The sequence below is a fragment of the Acipenser ruthenus genome, chromosome 22, assembly GCF_902713425.1.
Source record: "Acipenser ruthenus chromosome 22, fAciRut3.2 maternal haplotype, whole genome shotgun sequence".
NCBI classification, from domain to species: Eukaryota; Metazoa; Chordata; class Actinopteri; order Acipenseriformes; family Acipenseridae; genus Acipenser; species Acipenser ruthenus.
In genome coordinates this window covers 23,102,053-23,126,296 of record NC_081210.1, presented here as the reverse complement: position 1 = coordinate 23,126,296, position 24,244 = coordinate 23,102,053, and the positions used below count along the sequence as shown (strand labels likewise).

The window sequence follows — 24,244 nt, the reverse complement described above, 5'->3', positions numbered from 1 at the left end:
ATCATCCCCCATGTTCTCAGCCTTGTTTGGAACTTAATTATTGAGGTGAAAGATTTACCCATTGTCAATATACCACCCAAACATCACAGTTAGCACTGATCCATGTAGATATCCCACGTAAAGGACCATAGTATGTTTCCACAGAGAACTGCCCACTCCTAAAATATGTAATGTGGTATTGGTGGATTTACAAAAACGTCTCTCTGGGGGAGTTGTAATAATCTAGTTTTTGATTCTTAACTAGACCTGATAGTGTGTAGTACTGCCTGTAGTTAATGTTTGTGGGCAGCTAAGACTACACAACTCTTAGTCTTTGTCAAGCAGTGTTCCAAAGGGACCATACAGTTGATCTCTGCTACCCTGACAGCTGCAAGGAAACAGGCACTGACCCAGTGCCAGAAACCATCATTGGTATTCACTGTAACGCGGACCCCAAGTCGCTCCCCTGGAGGTTAGTGGATGGAGGGGGGGGGGGGGAGATGGAGGCACAATGCGAAACACATCGTATCCCCCCAGCAGCGAAGGCTGAGAACATGCCTGTCACTGTGGGTCTGCCCTGCAGTTGCTCAAGCAGAACAGTACTAGTTTATTTTCTCTTTATTTTTGATGATCTTAAAAAGACAATAATGTGATGCATCCGTGGGAAGCATGCACACAAGAAGTCGGCCTTTGATTAACCACAATGCACCCAGCTCCTGCACTTCCTGTAAAGGGTTTCAGGAGAAGAGATGTTCTTTTTTTTTCTTCAAAAAATAGCCTCTTAACTGTGCAGTGTCCAAACTTACATTTCCTCCTCAAGGCACAAACATACAGGGAAACATGCACATTTCAATGAGTTCAAATCAATGTACCCAACATTTAATCCCAGGTAAAGAGAGAGGGATGGTCAAAATGGCAGGACAGATAAATTTATGTTTGAATATTGAATCTTAAAATGTATTAAATATACAAAGAACAGAACTAGTTTGTCTTTAGTTGCTTGTTTCATTCATAAAATTCTTGACAAAATGATTGTGACAATTTCAAGCCCACATTTTACTAGTGTAATTTTTAAAAATACTTGCGGAATTGAAGGCAGGATATTCAGTGTCTTGGGGGTTTTGTTTTTTATTGCAATTCATCAAATTCATAAAGCTTTAATTCCTGAATAATTTGAATACTGTTATTTAAAGACTGTTTTGATGGATGAAAGCCAAACAATGCCATTGTTATTTATAGTTTCATGAATAAAAGGTTTATTTGATTCATCAAATTAGCTTTTATGATTAGAACTAGTGACATACTGTTTGGAACATGGTAATATTGCAAAACACATGTAAAAAACCTTAACATAATGTGCCTTTTCAATAATTATCATAATTGAGTTACAATAACCTCAAACTAGTCCAGCAACCATAAGATTAATATGCAGTTTGTACTAGTGATTAATTCTGGAGATGGTTTGTACTAAATTGCCTGAAACACGAAACTACATATACTGGATATATTATTTATCAGACAACATAGGTGTGTGCTGTCCTGTGTGAATTTTCTACCCATCACAATAAATTAAGAAGCTAAATCTTGACAATGGGAGATTGTTTCAGTGGCTCATAATTATCTATAAATGTGTCAGGTTATTTACAATGTTACTTTACTGCTTCCCAAAGCAATTATCAAATTCCATCTGCTAGAAGACTCATAACCTAAAATGTATTAAAAAGAAAGAAAAAAAATGTGTAGGGCCACATATCTGTTCATAATTTGGCTTCTGATCAAGCTTCAAATACTCACCGTCACAAACATAACTTTTTAAGAAAGCTGCCTTATAATGTTTACTTAACACCAAATTCTTCACTGTTTTATTCCAAAACACAGAAGTATTTGTATGAATCAATTTTATGGGGAAACATTTGTCACAATTATGCCAAACCTTTAGCAGAAACACACCCAAAAAATGTACAGTAAATATAACTGAAAAGCATATTGAAACTACTATGCTGTTTAGTTTCAGTTTAGTTCCAGTAATTACAAATAGAACCGCAAATGTGTGACGTTGCCTCCTTAAGAATGCCAGGATCCATTTTGAAAAACAGTGGCAATCCAATTTTATTATTTAAAGGAAATTAGGAAATTAGGATGGGAAGAGGGGGTCTGGCGGAAGCGCTGAGATTTACCAGAAGGAAGGATCATGTGCAGGGCTAATGGAATTACTGTCCATTATCTGGGATGCTTGATTCGATTTTTGGGGTTAGAAAAAAAACCACTGACAAAAGGCCTATTTTGCTCCACCAGAATCCTGAATTGTCCTTCTTGTGTAGTAATGAGGACTTACTTTTACTGAAACTAAAATAATCTAATAAATGCTTCCTGATAGACTGATTAAGAGCCTCAATCTATTTTATTTAAGAAGAATTAGTATCCCTAGTCTGCACTATAGGACTCTCAGAGCTGATTTATAGCAGTTGTATGCACCAGTCTCATCGTATTCTTGGTTCTTAGAGCAGCATAATGCAAAGTGACTATGATCTGTAAATTTAAAACTACTGGGATACCCCTTTAACTCCTTTAACATGTGGGTCATGTCCCTGGTTAACTATGAGTGTTTAACAATACAGACTCTTAGCCAGCTTAACACAATACCTTTGACACAATAAAGTACATGGAGATTCAATGAAGTATACTAAATAAGAACAATATGTTTATACATCTATTGAAATTATATTGGATGTACATATGTGTTCCTACTGAAGGAATACAAAAAGTGTGACAAACTGCTGTCCAAATTACCTAGCACCTTAACTTTCTAATACTATATACATATAGTGTGTGTGTGTGCCCCTTGAGTTATTTGCATTCATTGGAGAATGCAAATTATATTAAAAAATGACCTTTGCACATATTTAAAACTTGAATGCCTAGTGACTTGTACTTGCATTTTCATATTAATTTTTTTCACCTGCCTCTTTGAGCTGAGCGTGCATGGCACTACACAGGCTCAGTATGACATCCAGTGTATTGGATGTTGAGAGTTCTGTTTAACCCTGTGTTGACCATGCAAGAGCACCCAATCACAATACCAGGAGATTCCATGTGTAGCTGTAGGCAGCATCCGTCACACGTGCCCACCTATCATATCTGTCATTGGAAGCAACACTAGCAGATGGGAAACATAGCGGAGACCACTGCAATCGAAGCTTTTATTTACATTTAAAAAACTCAAACTATGTCAACTTGAAGCTCTGGAAAATTTATCAGCTGGATAAGATTTTAGGTGGCTAAAAAAGATCCCACTTTAGAATTTACCATTGAGGAAAGGTCTAATTAGGAAGCATAATGTACATTTTTCCAATTTAACGCATTCCTTCGAATTTAAGATGCACTTTTAAAGCATTTTTTTCTTCTCAAAAATAGCCTGTGTCTTAAATTCGAGTACAGTATAGTGATGCGTGTATTAAATTTGTCAACAACAGACGTGACTACCTGAGTACACAAACAGCAACGTGACTGACTGCCGAGAAAAGACGAACAAAGACATCACTGCCCGAATACACAAGCAGCAACGTGACTTACTGACGAGAAAAGACAAACCAAAATATTACTGCCTGATCTCGAATCATCCATGACATACAGGCAACCATTTTCAAAGAAGCATCATTAGCTTCCTGAGGAATTCAAAGAGAAGTTTTTACAATTTCAGCATTTCTAACCAACAGTACCAGCCTGGACAGATCGGAAATGTTGATCAAACCCCATATTTTTTGAGATGCCAAGCAATACCACAGTTCACAAATTGTGAGAAAAACAGGTGTGAATAATCACGACTGGATATGAGAAGCAGCACATAACTGTAATACTCTGTGTGACAGCAGACAGCCGCAAACTGCCTCCAGATGCGTAATTGAGGTTGTATCTTTGTAAATGCATATTTATTTGATGTTTTATTTTTTCCTCAAATTCAAGGGCATCTTAAATTCGAGGGAATATGGTACTTAAAAGAAAATCTTTGGTTACAGGAGGGTTAAGTCATAAAAGGAAATATACTTTCATTATACTTGGAGTACACCAGTGTATTTCACAGTTTCTGTTCTGTCTCCTTGTCTGACACAATGAATCCTCATCTGAGAGTTTACATGTTGGACTGTTTGTTTAATGATGAACTTAATCTTAAGATCTTAGGCACATTTATTGTTTGCACACAGTGTATAATTTGGTTCTGTTCCAGTATGTACAGTAGATGCACAATACTCATGCATCCTGGAAATCTTTTTCGCTGAAAGAGACCACCCCTATCCGATGTGCAGCTTCTCTAAATTCCACACCCATACAACAACAGTACTTCCCTAGGAAAGGCAAATGAATTCAGCCACTGTGTAGGACCAATGCACCCCTGACCTCTTTTCTACATGCTTGGATCTGTGTCAGGGCCACAGAAAGAACAAGAGTTTTCCTTATGGAGAAATTAACCCCAGGCTACTCACCGCAAACACAGTAATTGTTTTTACAGATGCCATACATTTGATCTATGGAAAAAAATAAAATGATATGGCTTGGTTTCAGACTTCACCTTGACACTGGCTCTGATTGGACGGAACAAGCAGGGCATATAGATGCGTGTTCACATCATCTGATTAGATGATGCCTGCTATTTCTAACCTCTGTAGTTATGCAGTCAAGGGGAAAATTTGCCTTAACCCTTACAAGGATATTATATTTTGAATTCCATTGCATTCATGTTCACTGAGATGTGTATTTTACCTCTTTAATAATACAAATATATTTAAAATTAAGAAGAAAAATCAAAGTTGCATCCTTACCGTAGTAACAGTGTTGTGCTGTGCTCATTCTGCAGGAATTTACCATCACATGAAGCAATGAATCTGATTGGCTGGCTGAATAGAGTAAGGGTTATAATAGACATTACTGAAAAAGTTCAGGGGCACTGGTGGCAGAGTGGAGCAGCTTACCGTTTTCGGGGTGTTCCATTTCGCCAATGCTGCCGTCAGGAGTGGTGCGCTCATAGTGATCCTCGGGAAGGGCCAGGGGTCCAATTCGGGGTCCTGACGATGACTTACTGCTGGGGGTCTCTGACTCCTCTAGCCCACTGTCATAATAGTTGTGCTGAGAGGAGTCCTGCAGGTCTTGTGCCTGATTGGCTGTAGAGAATGTCACCCGTCGATGAGGCAGCTGCGAGCAAACAGGAGGAAAACGAGACTTGAAGCATGGGTGGCTTCATGAGCATAATACGAAACGTCCCTGCCTATAGAAAAGGGTTACATCTATTTCTTAAGCCCTAACATTTCTAAACTGAAGTGATTTATTCTTGGTCTTTTTATGGCTGAAATCATTTCCCTTGACATTGCTTTCACATTATAGTAGTATAGTGTATATTAATCAAAATAATCACCACAATAATAAAGCCATTATTCACTGATAATCCAGTGATAGCAAAATAAAGTAGCTTGGCAATGCTATGGGATCATTGACAATATATAATGTCTTCATCGGGGTATAACATTGATAAGCACAGCACATTAAACAAGCCATTATACCCTAATGGTACCACACTAGTGTAAGTTATTGTGATCACTGAAAACCTTTGGGACCAGGTACCTTAGCAGATAGTGCCCCCACACAGTGATTAATAAACCTACTCATAACTAAACACATCTCAAGCTCCATCAGCAGAGGCTAAGAATGTTTTTCCCCCAGGGGGAAAAGCAAGCCGGCAGAAATTAGTTTCAGTCACTATTCAAAGAGGCAGGAAACAAATTGCTGCTGGCAGCATAAACTGGCAGCTAAAAGACTGCAAACCCAGGCCGTCACCAATCCTCTTACTCACCCAACCATCTTAGTTTTACTAACTGTCTCGAAGTACTGTAACTAACATTGTCAAGCTTACTCTCTGCGATGAAAAAAAAGAGTCAAGTTATGCAACTTATGCAACCCCTCTGCTCAGCATGCTAGAGGTATCAATAATGCAAGCATGTGCTTCAACAAAGTGTTTTTTACTGTTTTTCCATAGAACCATTAGGCAGAGCTGTTAGCTCCAAAAGACTAGCTTTATTTGTTGCACCTGAAGCAGTTTTTCTTCTGGGGTTTCAGGAGTCTAAAGCCTTTCTCATGTATTGCAAACACAGAAACGCTTACGTTTATGGCTTTGATATCCAGCTAACTTAACTGACTCAACTGTCCTCCAGCCCAGCTCACCTACTGCCATGTTAACTGTGGACACTAACGGCACAGCCGCCTTCATGACACACCATATTGTTATCTGAAAGAAAGCAACCTGTCGTTAATATTTGAAAATGTAAAACTCAAACTGAATCCTATGCTTGTCAGCTCCATTGGGATTGCAAAGCAAACAGCTGTGCAGTATTTAAAATGCCATTTCCAATGGCTTTTTCCTAATGGAATCCTCTTACCCTCCCCACCATTTAATTTGACATGCTTTCCATCTACTGCTTTGGATTTTTTTTTTGGCAGCAAAATGTCAGTTTTTCCACAAACTGCATGCTGTTCTGCTTTGATAGAAGGTACAGACCTTGGTTATTCTTAAATACTAAACAGCAAACCTGCACTCCCACACACAACGTTGGGGGTTATTAAATACATACATTTTCTAGTCCTTTGGTTCTATATTGGGCTTTGACCGGAGGGTCGTGGGTTCAGTCCCCGGTGGGGGACACTGCTGCTGTACCCTTGAGCAAGGTACTTTACCTAGATTGCTCCAGTAAAAACCCAACTGTAAAAATGGGTAATTGTATGTAAAAAATAATGTAATATCTTGTAACAATTGTAAATCGCCCTGGATAAGGGCATCTGCTAAGAAACAAATAATAATAATAATAATAATAATAATAATAATAATAATAATAATAATAATAGTAATATATTGCTTGTACTGGAATAAATACAGGTCACGTTGAAAATGAATCGTCCCAATACACATTTGCACAAACTTGTTTTGGTGAAGCACCAACCAACAAAACTATAGCAAGTGCTATTTTCCCTTTACTTTCATGAACACCAAATTCACAAACTTCTGTGATTAAGGAAAGATGGTGGTTGGTGGAGGGGGTTTGTAGGGGCCAATAAATGATTGATTTAAAACTGAAATCAAACAGAGACAGCTGAGATAATGAGATAGTTGTCTTGGAGTAATCACAAGAGAAGGGAGGCGGTAGAAGAACCGGGACAGTAGATAGATACCTTCCTGCTTGTTAGCCCTTAAATATGCAGGCTAATGGTGTAGGGTATGCCTGTGCCTTAATCCCTGCTTAATTGCCTTCATCATCCAGCCATCTCCTCAGTAATTAAAAGATGACCCCATTCACTGTACAACCTTTTAACCTGAAATACTGGCTTGACTTTTCCCTTTGCTTCACTAACTAGACAGGTTAGTCTCTTAACCTAGAAGCACAGCATCACAACAGCAGGCTTACGGTGCAGCATGCTAGGATTAGGGAAAATGTTGCACAGGGAATTCTGCATGTTGTTAATACAGTGCGGTCCTTTACACTGCTAGCACAGTCTCTGTGCTCCTTGTCATTATCAAATCAAGAACTAAAGAAATCTGTTTTCTGAATAACCACACACTTGAACCTTATATATAAAAAAAAGTGTAATCATTTTGAAAAGCCCACATAATTGTGCTTGCTTGTTCCCTGTGCATTTCAATGATATTGCAATTAACAAAGTAGAAAACAACGTGTACCTGTTTCAGACATGTAAGATGCTCAAAAAATCTTGGTGTCATTTTCTGAAATGGATTACATTATTTACAAATGTCATCTATATAAAGTATACATCATTTTAAGTACTGTGCAAATAGTGTTCACCAATCTGCCTGTCATTGTATCTGCTGACAGTAAACCATTGTGGACCTTAACATAAGAGATGCCTCCTTTCCTAAACACTCTGAACACACAATGTGACAGAAACTAGTAATATTAAGCATTGTTATATATACTTACTAAATTGTATTAGTAACCCCCACTGCTGCCATATAAAACTTTATGTTTGTCAGTGTCCTGAACGACAACACAAAACTGCAAGGATACCTTACCCACCATAATGTAATATTTATTTGTTCAAATACATGAAGGATGTGCAAAAAATAGGAATATTATCACTGACATTATGTCAACTTTATCGTTATTATTATTATGTATTTGACAGACGCTTCAGAGGTGGAGACATCTTAAGTCATCAGTTACTTTTTGCAATTCACTGATGTTTTTGTTGACTTGAATTTAAATGCTTTGCTGTTATATAGTGCTCGCGGTGCTGCAGGTGCACTTCAGTAAGATTTCGAGATTACTGAAGTGCAAGGCACAAGGGCACATGAAGGCATCATTGGGTGTTGCAGTACACATTAATAACAAAGCTAAAAAAAAACGTTTTAGTAGTTAGCTAATATAAATTACTGGTACTATCATTTTGTAGATCTCACTTTCTCATGTGAAAGATGCACATAGTAAACACATAGTTGATTTTCTTCATGCTATTGTTTCTAAATTAGCAATAAAACCAATAACTACATTTAAGAATCGCTTCTTCCAAATATTTAAATGCTGCAGTCCCACCGTGTCCCAGCATTCTATTTTAAGCAGTCACATGACGGAACATAGAACAATCATGTGGTTCATTGTGAAAACGGCAATTGGTTTCTGAGATACCCAGTTGAGTATGGGAAGCCTCACACTTTGGCTCTCCTTCTCAATAAACAATCTCTTCTTTTCCTTTGACACATGTATCTGTGTACTTTCAGGTTAACTCTTGAAGTAGAATGAAGGGACGAGGCAGAAGAGCACCACTGACATATTTGGAAGAAGCCCTTTGTTAATTTTGTTTATTAGTAGCTGCGAAAATTAATACCATTACAAATTCAAACACACATTTACTATACTGTATCTTTTACACATGATAATGTGACTACATATTACATACATGCACTGGGATTACATTGTTATATGTATGCACTTTAAAGTGGCATCAATGGCATCATATCTGAAAGTAGAATACAATTAAAAATGACAAATTGACAGCAAGCGCACCTGGCTCCCTCTGTCATCACAAACATGTTTCTGTTTATATTGCACAGGTTTTGTTTTGTTTGAACTGCGGCGCATTCTAATTTGCAAATCTTGCGATAACTTAATATGCATGTTTTTATTACCCAGCTTCCCAGTATACATATCATTTGAATCGGACTGCCAAACTTAGTCAAACAAATACAAATGAATATATTTGATATCATTCTACCGTCTGTGTCTATAGATTTGTCATTTTCACATTCATGGCCTAATTGTGGAAGCCTGATCATAAATAAAAAAGTTTACTTTGGAAAGACTGTCCCCTAAAGTGCTTGTCTGCAAACTGACATATCACTAGGGTGATCTAATTATGCCATGGAAAATATATATACAGAGTATTTGAGAGATAAATGCCCTCTGAATTCACCAGAAACAAACACAATCACTCAAAATATGCTTTGTTTTACCAGTGTCATCATCGAAGAGATAAATGTCACTCTTTCCTACATGTTCCATTAAGATAGCTTTCAGATTAATGTCTACCACCCTGTCCTGCTTACATTCAACTGACCTGAGGTTTTCCTTTTTTATGACTCTGAAAATCATGCCTGTGTGACATATCTCAGAGAAGGGGGAGAATATAATCCTTTAAAAAAAAAAGATTTGCAGACCATTAGGATCAACAGCTTGCCTGGTGAGTGGAGATGTTAACGGTGCTTAATGTTTGTAAAAATACAAGTTGCAAATATGGACCTTTGTTTTCTAAGTGGGAGCTGCTTAAACTCTTAAGCCGGATGGACCACAGGCACTGTCAAGTGGTGCAGCACTATAGCTTCAGGGTTTGGGGTTTTGGTGCTAAATTCCCTCCCTAGAAATGATGTCAGTGTTAAGGCAGTTATGTACCCAACATTACTGTGACCACTTATAAAGCTAGGCTGACACCAACGTGAGAAACTACCGACTTTCCAGGCTTGTATCCCTTTCCTAAAATGAAATTACAGAGTAACCAGGTACCTTTTTGAGGAATAACTGCAGTAATAGTGGTTTATTTAGTTCCCTCACCAGGTTATTCCCTTTAACAACAACAATTACAAGTCTGTGTACACGAATGCTTACATTACAGAACTTCAAGGTGTATCTGACAAATTACTAACAAACCAATTCAATTTATTGCAATACATAATTAGATATTTTCTATATAAAAATCCACAATTTCATCAGCTCTAGTTCAGTCGATGAAATGTAATCATTTTTAGAATAATAAGGGTTAAAAAAAGAAGAAACTCATGTTTGATTCATGTCTGGTAACATCTCTCATTAACAACCAGGTTTTCCATCCTAGCTAATCTAGGACTGTGTGCACAATAATTGTATAACCCTCAAGAGACAGCCAATGAAGTGTCTTCATAGTCGTCTGTTTCTATATCAACCAGAAGAACAAATACATGTATGTTTTATTCCCAGAAAGGATATGTTTAGTCTAATAATAATAATAATATGATGATGATAAGCATGTGGTTTAAAACACCAGGTTTCCCAGTGGAAAAATACTGTGACAACACCAATTAACACCCTTTTCCTCAGTCTTACAGAAAGGCCACGAGAATCTAGTCGCTAAGAGCAGCAGGAGGAACATTAAAGCTCTCAAACTTTGAAGATCGATGACATTATATTGTCTTGATTCTAATCAGACATCTACCTGACATAAATGGTGAATGAAAGGGGGCAAGTAAATGGTGATGCAGCTACATGAGGGTTACATTTGATTATGGCACCACTATCTTTACAGCAGCTTTAAAAAAGCACCATACAAAAAAATAAAAACAACTGTGATAAAAATGTGTATTATGTGTAGTTATTATTATTATTAATATTATTAGTATTAGTGTAGCGTGCACGGGGGAAGGCAGCAGCAGGGCTGGTAGGTGACGTAATCACACACAAAGACATAAGCCCGATATACGCTCCTTGCAAAGGAGCCGGCTCTTTTGTACAGCGGTATTGGCGCTATGCTTCAGTGCAAGAGGACCCGGGTTCGCGCCCGCCCTCTGCCTGTGTGTGGATTGCCTCGCCCTGTGTGATGCGCCTGTCTGCGTTAACCAAGTTTCACTACAATATTATTATTTGGTACTTTTTCAAATTTGATATAAGGATAGTGGTACCACAATTCAAGTACAATAACCCCATCTTTTATACAGCAAAATATAGCATGGATACAAATAAATAAGTTAACAGATTGTCTAACAATTCAACACACCTTTTCTCAACGCTTCTGAATTATTTCACCTAATCACATTAGAAACTAAACCAAGCAGCCCTTCTGCTCAAATTAAGAAGGCAGCATTGTGTTTGTTTGAATAAATAAATAATTTATTTGGATTTATTATAGATTATTTGGACTTCAGTACTCTAAAGTAATTGTTTACCTCACAGTAAATTAGTAGGTTACACATCTCTATCTTTCTGTTTAGTGTCAATCTTGCCTGTGATCAAAGAAAGACTCCTGCAACGAGCTCTGCATCCCAGACTTCAAAGGCCCTCCAATTTAAAGGCATATCGTGTATTTCATTTGTGTCTGCCTGTCCGTCTGTCTTTCCCTTCATGTTGTTAAAATAATTAACGATTTTGAGCTGCGTTCTTTTTGTTTGCTGACAGTTTTATTATACTGTCAGCATAATTTAATTACAGACTTCTTCTCACTGGCTTTGTCTTTTAAGTTCACTGAAAAGAAACACTTACCTACCACATATATATGGTATTCTTACACACCAGTTCTACTTATTTCGCGTCGCCCTGGTGTCACCGCTGCACCACCTGTCGTGTCGTCTGTGGTGTCTAAGATACTTATCAAACGAATAGGTTATATTCATTTTGTCACATCGCTGCACAGTTTCTCTTGTTGCATCGCATCCGGTGTGTAGAGGCCTTTAAGGTAGTCCTGACTGACAGCATTGCTCTTCCACTAAGCTGGTATAGGACACTGTATTGGGTGCTTCTACACAAACGCAGCCCTGACGATGGAAGAAATATAGTTCAGACTTGAATCCCATCTAATCTTGAGCATACCTAAAAGTTATATTTTCTAGTTTTTTCATAACTATTACTATATCCTTAGATAGACTACGTCCTCTGTTGTTCAGGACATGTATGTTCTCATCAGCGATGTATGTAAAGGCTATTTATTAAATATCTAGCGTTACACGTCCCCACGTATTGCTACAACTGTTTAAAAAACATACCTGTATTTTTTTCTTTGCATTGTTAATATCCTGACAACTTTTTAAACTTATAACCTAACATCTGTTTCAAAGATCTTTTCAAAATAGCGGCTCTAGTGCACTGGTAGTGGATTATTGGACACATTGTCAAACAGGTAACACAGCAATAATGATCCATGATGTGGTACCGAACAGTAAAGCCAGAGCTATTGTTCTTATGGGATTTTTTTTCTATCCTAGAAGCAGCTTTTAATTGCATTTTAATCAATGGTGAAAATAAAGTAATTAATCACCTGGAGGAGCACAACGGAACTGTAAAGAAGAGGGAGCATGCTCCTGCAAAGACCAGCTGACCTTAACAGATTTGAACCAAACACACAGAGAAAAAAACTTGTAAAGATAAGTAAATAAGAGATCACTCATACACTGAACCATGATAAGCAGTGAGGTGCAGCCGCTGAAGGTAAAATGAGACAAAACAGTCCATTAAACTGAAGAGTGCGTTTCCGACCTTGCACAGGGATGCACCTTTAAATACTAGAATGACAGGGTAAGAAAACCTTCCGTTGCTTGTCATTGCGGGAGAAAAACAACCCGACTTTCACATTCTCGGCAGACAAGCATTTATTGTTTTGCTAATCCATCACTGTATTGCGTGTACTGAATGCATGACCCAGTGCCAGCTTAAAGCACTGTCTGAGAGCCATGCTTCATTAAGCACACAGCTCTATCCCTAACTATGCAGTCACAAGCCCCTAATCATTCTGTCATTGGCTACTTGCGCAGAAAAAAAATGCTTGTATGGAAAATGGAGGAGGTCAGGGTTATTTTTCTAAAATCCAGTCCTAACTGCATATTTCACTGTCTCCTTAAAGTTCTACAAAGCTTTGGGCAAAGTTAATGAAGTCAGTAAATTACCAAGACCCGGTTTAATCAGGATTTAGACTGGGAACAGGGAGTGTACATACTTACATATAAAGAATGGTCTCTCACATTGACTCTCAAGCATAAAAGCTATAACAATCTGTGGCTAATGTTAAACACTCAACTGCGCCACTTATGATTTTGGTCTCATATTTTAGTCTCTTACCTGGTATTTGCACATTTTCTTTCTGGACATGCAGGCCAATTAAAGCCTAAAACTCTTGAATCCCCCTAATTCTGGGTAACTGTAATTGTAGTTTCAAATTCAACCAACCACCATAAATTGGATAAGGACAAGTCTCTTCAACCAAAAATGAATTACTAGGGTTACGTTGAAGAAACAGCTGTAGCTAGTGTAATGCATCAAAATATTTCACGTAAGTCCAAGGAAATTGCACATCTACACACTCTCCCTTACAAATATGAGACACAAAACAGGCAAGCATCTATTACTGTATCAGCACTCCACTGGGTTGAATTCTCTGGAGCATATGAGGCAACGCATGGCTGTCCAAAAAAATATACAACAACATCCTAGAGCACACTAGACAAACAAAACACAAACGACAATAAACTGTTGAAGATACAGGTTTTTTGAAAGAAAGGGAGGAAGCCAGGTCCCCAGAGTGTTTCCTCTTCTTTAAAACACTATTGAGTGTGAAGTTTTGCCTAAATTTGAAATAACAGAAAGACAGAATATTTAAGGTGGAAGTCATTTCTGTTTCTTCCCTTGCGGAAACAAAATATTTTGAAAATTATAGTACAATATCTGTATTCATATTGTAGAGATCCTGGTTCCCGCAGGCAGGCGCATCACACAGGGCGAGGCAATCCACACACAGGCAGAGGACGGGCGCAAACCCGGAACCTCTTGCACTAAAGCATAGCGCCGATACCGCTGTACAAAAGAGCCGGCCCCTTTGCAAGGAGCATATATCGGGTTTATGTCTTCATGTGTGAATACGTTCCCTACCAGCCCTGCTACTGCCTTCCCCGTGCAGGCTACACTATATTACAAAATATTATGGATCAGAGAATACATCACATAATAATAAAATATATCAATCAATACATTGCAAAAAATATTTTCTGTATATTGTCCCATCTATAGTATGTTACTATATAATTACTGTCCAACTAAAACAATATACTGTTATTCATCCAATGTGAGAAGTTGTTGATAAGCTTTGGCAGTGTTTCAACTGTGGTTTTTGAATATGACTGATATGTATTTTTGGTAATACTGAAGAATAAACATATGAGCATGGTAAATTATGTACAATAGTATGCATTTATACACCCACACACACAATGTAAGGGTGACACAAATCGCTGGAGACACTGATAAAGACATTGATAAAGACACCTTGTCAAAACATTTGTCAACCTTAATTAATATATATATTTTTAGAATTAATAATACTAGTTATTTTACAATTTAAATTCCAATGGTTTATTCAAGGTTAGATCATGTTGACAGTAAATTTAAACATGTACAAGTCACATAGCAAAATATCAAAGGGATCACTGAAATAATTTTATGATGAAGTGCTAAAAGTGTGGAGAAAATCATGGTAGAAAATCATGGACCAAGCAGAACCAAACCTTCTGGGAAGATGGAAGAGGGAGTCTGCCCGGTTTGGAGGTAAAAGTGGCCATAAAACAATTGTGCTTTTTTGGATCCACCAAAACTCTGCTATTACCCAAATCACAGTGCTTTAAATAAAGTTATAATAGGCTAGGCAATGGCTTAAATTATTCTCCATGATTTGGAGCACTGGATCTGTCAGCAGAATCGCTGATCTAACAGTGAAGCCACAGCGCACAAACAAAACCCTGCTGGGAAGTTTGGTGCAGAATTCACTTCACAGAGCATCTAACTCTCATCTCCCCTCGAGTGTGCACAGCTCTGCATTTTCAACCAGGCTCTCTCTTTCACCCTCTATTTCTTTTGCTTTCAAGGCTTCTGTGTCTCCCTGATAAGCCCAAACGCCTTTGCATCCTTGAGCAGCTCTGACACACTAGCTACCTCTCAGCTATTCCCACCATCGCACCTGAAAGACAACTCTAGACAGGAAAAACAGCTCCATATGCATTTTTTTTCCACTTCACTTCAGATTTTTATGCTTGCTGCGTGTTTTTAAAGGTCCTTTCTCTTAGCCATTTTTCTCTCTTTTTTTACTGGGTATTTCCTATTGAAGGCTAATTTGTCTCTGTTTATTATCCCCTTCGACTCCTTGCACACCAGTAGCTACACCTGCTGTGTGAGTTAAGACTGAAACAAGTGCAGTGCAAGCTGCTTTATGCTTACATAAAAACTGAAAGAGAATTGTTTTGAAGTTGCTACAAATGCTGGATGAACACCTGGCACATATGATTAACTTCTTTTTATATGAATATAAAGAATCAGATGGAATCAGAATCAAAACTCCAACAGACCTAATGGTGGAAATTGGGGGTTGTGAGGTGATTTAAACGTAATGAAAACTTTTATTTAAAAAAAAAAGAGTTATAATTATTTTTTTATATTTTCCCCTAAGTCTTTTGAAGATACTGTGTCACCAAAAAATGTATTCAATGTAATTGTCACATATGGTATTTTTGCTGAACCATTTATAGACAGCTCTTTAAGCTGTAAAACAATTTGCTGCTGACTGCTGATTTACACAACCGTTTCTACTTGATGTTTCCAAAATGTATACTCAGGAGTTTCCATCTCATTTAACACCAAGTAGATTTAATCTTACATGACAAAATGCCAGCTTCGACAAATGTAATCTGTTTGCAAATAAGCACCAAAACTATCAACACATACCAGTTTGTGCCAAGTTTTAAGAGAAATAAACTTTTAAAAAAAATTAAAAATTAAACCTAATGCGTTTTTTGAGCCTTTTAGCAACTGCACTGAATATGTAACAAAGTACGAAAGCCCCATAAATCACAAGCATGCAACTAAAAAGAGGGGAAGACACATAAGTACTGTACTTACTTTTTGTAGACCAGACGTTTTCATCTTTTCTACCAGTGTCTTGAGGGAGCTGATCAAACATTAGAAAAAGGGCTAGTGTGCTCTGAATGGAGTTTTAAAAAGATTTGCTTTATAAATAGTTAGTAAACCATTATTTCTATTCTGCACTGGTTGTGCTTTTCACGCTTAACATCTAAAAGTCAAGCACAATCCAGCACTACTATCCAAAGTCTAAAATCACAAACTACCATTTTCTTCAAGATCTTGTGCTAACTGTTTGCAACCAGTCTGCTTGGAACAAAATACATGTTCTTAGAGAACAAGGTTATGCCAATTACCAAGATCAGACTGTTTTTCCTGCAATTATTGTCCATAAAAGTGTGTGGAGGTGAATAGAGTACTATGCAGTTCATGAAGCCTTTTCCCAAATGTTTGAGTTTATTCAGATTTTTCAATCCGCTGTTAAAAACACTCATTCTTAAAACAGTAATTTATGTTTTGTGAACAGGGCCCGTAGTCATTTTGAAAGTATTGTTTTTCTGTGTTCAAAAACCCTTAAAAAAAGGTAAAACAATTTTAATTGTGTACTTTATGAAGATGAACACCTGTATTTTTGTAAAAAAAAAAAAGTTGAATAGTCTTCAGGGACCACGGAGGGGGTTTCATGGGTAGGGATATGTCCTGAAAACCCGCAACAAAGTACTTTTTTATTTTTAAAACCTTTAATCTTTTTTTTTATGGCAGGAGTAGAAACATCTATCTTTCTCCTACTGTCAATCATCCAGCATCCCTGAAGGAAAGCAAGTGCACTCTGAAACATGTCTCTGGCAGCGGTTGCTGCAGTCATGTTTTAGTAACAAGCTGTCCTTTCTTTATTAGCCTGCCATTGGGCTTTAAATTTAAATGAATTACCGGTATAGACTTTCCTTCGGTGCTATCGTTTTCACCATCAGAATAACTGTAGTCACTTCTCTGACTGGAAGTAGAATGAAAGCAAATATGCTACACCTGTATAGATGTTAAACATCTTCTTAGCCAAAAATGTGCATGTATTAAAAATGCTACTTGACCAGGGTAATGAAAATACAAAATATCTTATTCTATCTAAAATGATGTACTAGACCCCTACCTGCATTGTTTAGTTCAAAATGGCAAATTGCTAAAAATCTATTTTCATTTACTCCCTTGAGCGCACGCACTAAGAAATGTCCATACCAAGTTTCATTGCAAGTGGATGACCAAAACTGTCAATAAAATGTCAAATGGATGAATGAAGGAGGCATCCATTAAATCCACTGTTGCCGAGCACAGGGTGAGAGGAAGAGAGTGAGACAGAGGAATTGAGAAGCAGAGAAGGAAAGAGGGATAAATCAATGGTTAGACAGCTGTTTGATGTCTCTCATCATCAGCACAAGCTCTGAGATAAATGCTGATGCTCAGTTTAGGGAGCACTTAAGTTTGTGGTTGGAAGAACGTGGAAGAGTAGGCAATTCTGTGAGAACCAGACGGAATGCTTTGCTTGCTTGAAACACAAGCTGTACTGAGGCAGATGGAGAACACACTGAGTCCTGGGGTTTCACACTGAAAAAGAGCCAACACTATTTTTGGGCATCTTTATTCCACTATGACTTTAAATACTCAATAATGACAGTTAAGTAGGCAAGTAAGTTGTTTAACATTACAATCTATAATTGAGTATGTTTGAAGTTTATTCATAAAATGACACTGATCAATTCTCTCCATGTAGTCTTTTTTTTTGTTTGTTTTAGCTTCCAGCTTTTCTAAAAACAGAAAACAGGAATGGAACAGGAACTAAAGACTGAGTTAAATGATGTGTGCCAGCAACCTGCCTTCCATTGTTACTGTAACATGGCAGTGAATGTAAAACCAATGGGGAGTACAGACTAGAAATGTGGACTTAAAGCCAGGGGCTCCTGGGTTAAAATATCAGGTTGCCCAGACAAACTTCAGTGCTTTGTGCTTCCATCCCAACTAGCTGTAAAACTGTGTATAAGCAATTTCCTGCTGGTGAATAAACAAAAACAAGATGACTTACCAAAAACCAGCACCCCCATAATAGAACAACTGTTTAAATATTCTCCCTGCTTGCATAGCATGATTAAATTGTGGCTTTGAAAAGGGGAAAAAAACACTTACACACACAAAATCTGATAAATCAGCAGCCGTTAAAAATAGATTAATTAAAGGTTCATTTGTAATCGATGCAGGAAAAAACTATTAGTTTGCATAAAGCAAAAATCTGTGGATTAAAAAGGAACCAAATTTATCTCCTAATACAAAGTAATCAGAAAACGGCATTGATCTGTCATTTCTAATTAAAGGAGCCATGTGTTGTAAGAAGAAAAGCCAAGATCTGGAGCACATAACATGTTCTGAGTTCTCCTGTGATGTGGGCTTAACATCAGCCAAGAATTATAAATGAAGCATCTGCGACTAATTCTTCCTGCTTTCTCCTTTAACCATTAATGCATTCTCAGCGCTGCTCAACAGTGACACCTGCTGCAAAAGCCTTGCAATGGAGCAGCCACAAGTGTTACTATAGTTACCGGCTTGCCATTCCAGATAAGCAGAGTACCTTACTGAAAGGTGCAAGGGCCTATTACCCTCAGGTCAGTCTAATCAATGACCATTAATACTGTATTCTAAATGTACTGACAGGTTGCCATTCACAGACAAACTTTTAAGATCTTAAATCGTTTCAAGACAAAACTGACCTTATGACCTGTTCAATAAAGAAATATTAATGCTAATCTATTTTCAAATAGGACCATTTTTTAAAAGATGGTTTTAAACGTCACCACTGTTCAATAGTCTAATTTCAGTGTTATTCAGGATCGATTTTAGGCTAAAATAAGATTGTGTTAATAGAATTTTTTTTTTTTAACATGATGTAGAATGCCTCAGTATTTTTTCCATCCTTCTGATTGTCTCATTTAATAGTAAGTGTTACGTTAAGATGCTGTCATTTTAAGACCATCATGTTTGATTCTTGACAGCTCTAGTCTCTAAAGCAAGCATGTGAGATTTTATAAACATAATTCCTCCTGTCTACAGCTTGTTTTATTAAGATTGCCCCACATCCTCTACATCAAAAGGGGCTCTTAAGGGACTGCCTGATTTGTTTCCCATTTAATTGAGGCTTTTATTGAAAAAACATTGCTCAAGCCTGAGCAGTGCTTTCACAAAAATGCCCTGGATATGTTACAGGATCCAAATCTAACTGCAGTCGAGGATCTCAGATGGATTTTACTGTACAAGAAAGGTCCCCGTCTTCTCACAAGAGATCATTCATAAAAAGTTTTTTTTTTTTTTATTAATCAGTAGAGCGCAGATTCTCAATGCTAATTCACTGAGCAAATGATTCCCCTCCCCCCCCTCCCCTCTCCCCCTTCCCCTTCCCCCTCCCTTTCCCCCATCTCTCACACCACAAATTCCAACACGGACTTGGGTCGATAACTCAGCCCTCGCCGGTCCTGTTTTGAGGCTGCAGGTGAGTGATGGAAATGGCAGCCCTAGTGGGTGGTGTTCCCACTGCCTCCCTTCATATTGATTCCAGTGTGTTTCCACTTGAGCAAGTGATTAATCGCTGCTTACTTCCTGCATTAGCATCTGACCACTTCTTACGTGGAGATTTAAAGCTACACCTGCTCCTCCTCCTCCTCCAACACCTCCTTGATGTAAGATTGAATGCATGATTGCAATAAGCAGTCAGCCGCATGATTGCTTTAATACTGCAGTAGTGCATTAACCAGATTGACTTAACCTTCATTTGATACCTTTAGGCAATGACAACATACAGCAATATCGTTATAGAAACTGTTATAGGTTATAGAAACTGTAGAAATCTACTGCAGTCGGATTGGTCTAATCCTGAAAGTTATATTAAAAACAGTAAATGAATTATCTATCCCCTGTCAGATGCTCTTATTCTGCTGATAAAATTCAGCTGACATTTTAAAATATTTGTTTTGTAGTAGACACACAGACTGGATGTTTTTCACTGTGTTCTTCTAATATATATTTTGTACTGCAGAGGAACTAATAAAACTACACGCTGGAGAGAACTTTCATTTCCTGACCACCGTTTAACCAGGCTAGTTATAGTTTAAAAACTACTAATTAAAATGATCCATGAGTGGGTTACATTTTTTTTTATTGTAAAAAATATAGCATGGATTACATGGTGCTTTACGCATGGTTAATTCACGGAATGTTACATTTTTGCTTCACGATATGTGAATTATAGTGAGGGAGTTATTTTATTTTGTATTTTAGTCAGATGTGTGTTGTTATGTGTCCCGCGGCGCCCCCCACCCCCTTCCCTGTTTATAACGCTCTTCGGTTACAACGCTCAAATTGTGTGTCCCCCAAGACCTGCGTTATAGCGAGGGAGCACTCTATATGCTTTATTTCTTTAAACTGTTTTATGATTGAATCAAAGGTAAACTGTCCAAACACCAAAGCTTTTTCATTGCTGAATATGCAACCAAAAACAGATTCTATGAAATCTGCAACATAAAGATACCCATCAAGCTGCTGGTAATACTTTTTTCTACACTTTAAATAACAAAGCCATTAATTAGCAATCTATAACATTGTGCCAGATCAGCTGAAGTGGGTATGAGGAAATGAGGCGTAATGTACTGGAAGTTATTTCCTTGTAGACAAAAACACAGACATGGATAATCTTCATTGAACACTGACAAGTCAAGTAATGTGCACGATCAATATATAGAATTTCCACATTTTTTGTCTGGTGGGAGGAAAGGAGGGTGGTGCTTATTTTAAATTGTAAATACCAAGAAAAAACGCAACAAGCTTTAACCTGTGCATTCCTTTTTACACATACAAACGATTCCCTATTAATAGTCCACCAAATAATACACAATGGGGCTGAAATGAGACATTGATTGAAGATAGATTCTGCACTCAAGCCAACTTCCACCCTTTCAATTACACGAATGCATGATTAATACATCAAACAGTATTAGATTCTGCATTTTGGGCGCTGTGCTAAGCGTGCTCACTAAGATACGGCTGACAGAGCAAGCCTGTGATGGATTATTCCCAGATAGGGTTTGACTTCTTTGTTTTCCTTATATTTTCTGTCTATTCCCTAATGTAGTTAATTTGGCTACAATATCTTATTGCTCACCTACAAAACCTTTCATGACCAGTCACTATAATTCACCTCTCCATCTCCCCAACCCAGGAACTGATTCTGGGTGGCCCATCTTTCATCTGTACTACACAACACCAACTCAGTGGAATGTGCTTCCAAAAGAAATTATAAACGGCACATCCCATAGCAGGTTTTAAATCGTGCTTCAAATCCTATAATTCAACAGGCTTTCAATTCTTAATAGCCTTGCCTTTTTAGGGTTCGCTGCAGTTTTCCTTTTTAATTTGCCCGTCCAATTGTGAAACATTGCTTTGAGGCGACCGAATAAAATGCTTGCTTGCTGTTCTTTCAATTGGTGGTTTCTGATTACCTCAAATCAATGTGCTTTGCAACTCTGTATATCCTGCTGGCAAGGGGCAAAGGACTGGTGTCTTTAGGCTCCAGATAGTGAAATTACATTTTTCATACAGTATATTGTATTCTTTTTACAAATAGACATGAATACAAAACATATATAAAATGTAGTTTTATATATTTTGCTCACCTTGTTTAGAAAGACGTTCATTTGAACCATAATCTGAGTCCCAACCAGTTCTAAAACTGCCTCTGTAGTGAGTATATATATCACGCTTCATTATTACACCCCTTATCTCTATTATTAAGCTGCAACTCTAGGGTACTTCATTATAAAGCTATGCATTATAACTTGACCTCATAGACTGTATTTCTTAAAGGAAGCGCAACCTTAATTAATAAAGCTCTTTGTTATACTAACTCTGTTTTTAATATATTGCTTTAATGCTTAGTTACAGCAAGCGTAAGATGAATCCCTACAATGAATATAGCTGTTTATATCGTGATCCATTGTCTACTTTATTATGCTGTTATTGTGTCATGCTATAAGGTTTGATTTTGTTCTGCTACAAATAGGAACTGCCTGTGAACAAGATGTTATCAACAGCATGTCATTGAATTTCCAAGTCCAAATACATTTAAATAAATAAATACATTTGACAATCATTGAAAGCTAATGTTATATTGCGACCCCCGATGAAAGGGGACAGGATTCTAGTTCATTTTTGGAAGTCTCTCTTTGATATTTGGAACATCAATTAAAAAAGAGCACTTTTATTTGAACAATGCTACTAAATACTATAAGTACAATATAAAATGTGGATAGATTCTACTACAGATGCTTTTTATATATTGCTTAAACCAGTAGTCAACTTTTCAGTCAGTCTAGACTTCATAATGATTTGTGTAGGTATTTGTGTGGTAGGAACTTGTATATATATATATATATATATATATATATATATATATATATATATATATGAATGACTACTCTACTGTTGTCTTCAATGGATACACTTTGAATATTATTACCTGTTTAATATTATATTACCTGCATTCTGTATTAATTCTCTATTGTTCTTTCTGCTTGGATCAGTATTTACCTGGCTTACTTACTATTCTAAACTATACTATACTAAAAAAGAAAATGTCAGCCATCTTCTAACACCACCACAAATGTAAAAGATGTTGCTGGAATAGTTAGTAAAAGTCTGGTAAATAAATATATGTATAGCAGGGGATTACTGTAGCTTTCATTGCAGAGGCAAAATGGTATCTATGACTTGACTTAGCCATATAATGCTCTTTCAAAAACACAAGGGTTTCAATAACGAAAAAGGGGTTCTGAGACCCAGCACTCTGTGGCTGTTCCTGGCTGTGGCTGAACATGTCTGAATGAATTAACATCCAGACCCCCTATTTATAAATGCAGCAGAACCTTTCAGTATAAATAAGGGAAGCATTATCATTCTGATGTTGTAGTTTGTCTGCTTCAGCATAGCTTAGACAAATCACCGGCACAAACTGCACACTCGCTGTTGTCTTAACAGGCGAATCAGAGAAAACCAGGGGTCCGTGCTGCAGAGCTACAGTTTGTTACACAACCAATGTTCCGTGATTATGAACTACACTATTATTGTACCACTGTAGTGCATTTTAAACCTGCATTGATATAAGTGTATGACGTGATTAGTGAACTGGAGTACCCATTCATACATAATTATTATTATTTATTTGTCTCATTATATTTTATATTTTGTTTTTGTATCTGTAGTATTTTTGAATGATTATGTATTCAGTGATTTTAGTTTATCTCTCTATTTGACTTTATTATTATTATTATTTATTTCTTAGCAGACGCCCTTATCCAGGGCGACTTACAATCGAAAGCAAACTGACTACTATGTATATATACTATGTATATATTTCACTACTAAATATATACATTTTGAACCGTTTTTCCTTTTCTTTTTATGGGTACAGACAATGTAGCTAATAGAGGTAGTGCTTGACACAACAATGGGACCAAAACCATTGAACCATGAAAAGCAAAACACACACAATCACATTTCCGTTCTGTTCGAGTCTCCATTGAAACGAGGGATGTGAGAACAGCTGGAGATAACAGTTTCAGTAAACAACAGCTACATAATAGGAAGACAGCACACCTGAATAGCTCCTTGCCTCAGGCAAGAGGAAATAAAAATAACTCAGTAAAAACAACAATGTACATCACTGTCTTACTTGTAATTGCTTGCGAGACCAAGCTATGCTATTGATTAAGATCATAAGACCAAACTGTTTCTGTGATTTTATTTTCAAGAGAATCCCCTTCTCTTTGACCCTGGGTTCAATGGAGAAGCTACTTGCAATGCTGGAGTTCTGGAGTGTTGGTAGTTGGATTAGGTCCAGTATTGTACATGAATAATAGTGCAGATCGCCCACATATACACACATACACTGTTGGATTGCTGACAGGTGCAAGTCCAGGTCAACCCCAAAAATCAACAGCACTGTGTGTAAACTTAATGTCAAGGTTATCCTAAAACACACACCAACACAGAACAATTATCACATATAGGGACATGTATCTCTGGTACATTTGGGCCATTTTAAGTAC

At 37.3% G+C, this 24,244-nt stretch overlaps 1 protein-coding gene across 3 annotated transcripts in view; it reads right to left on the bottom strand.

Annotated features, from left to right (window-relative positions):
- LOC117431214 (protocadherin-1-like) overlaps positions 1–24,244 on the bottom strand; it is a 116,024-nt gene that overhangs the window by 36,280 nt on the left and 55,500 nt on the right. For 2 of the 3 annotated variants that reach the window (XM_034051943.3, XM_034051944.3), the window contains exon 4: positions 4,947–5,166. The exons of the other annotated variant lie outside the window; for it this stretch is intronic. In XM_034051943.3, the coding sequence (XP_033907834.3) occupies positions 4,947–5,166 (220 nt within the window). The remainder of the gene's footprint in view (positions 1–4,946; positions 5,167–24,244) is intronic. 3 annotated transcript variants of the gene reach the window in all.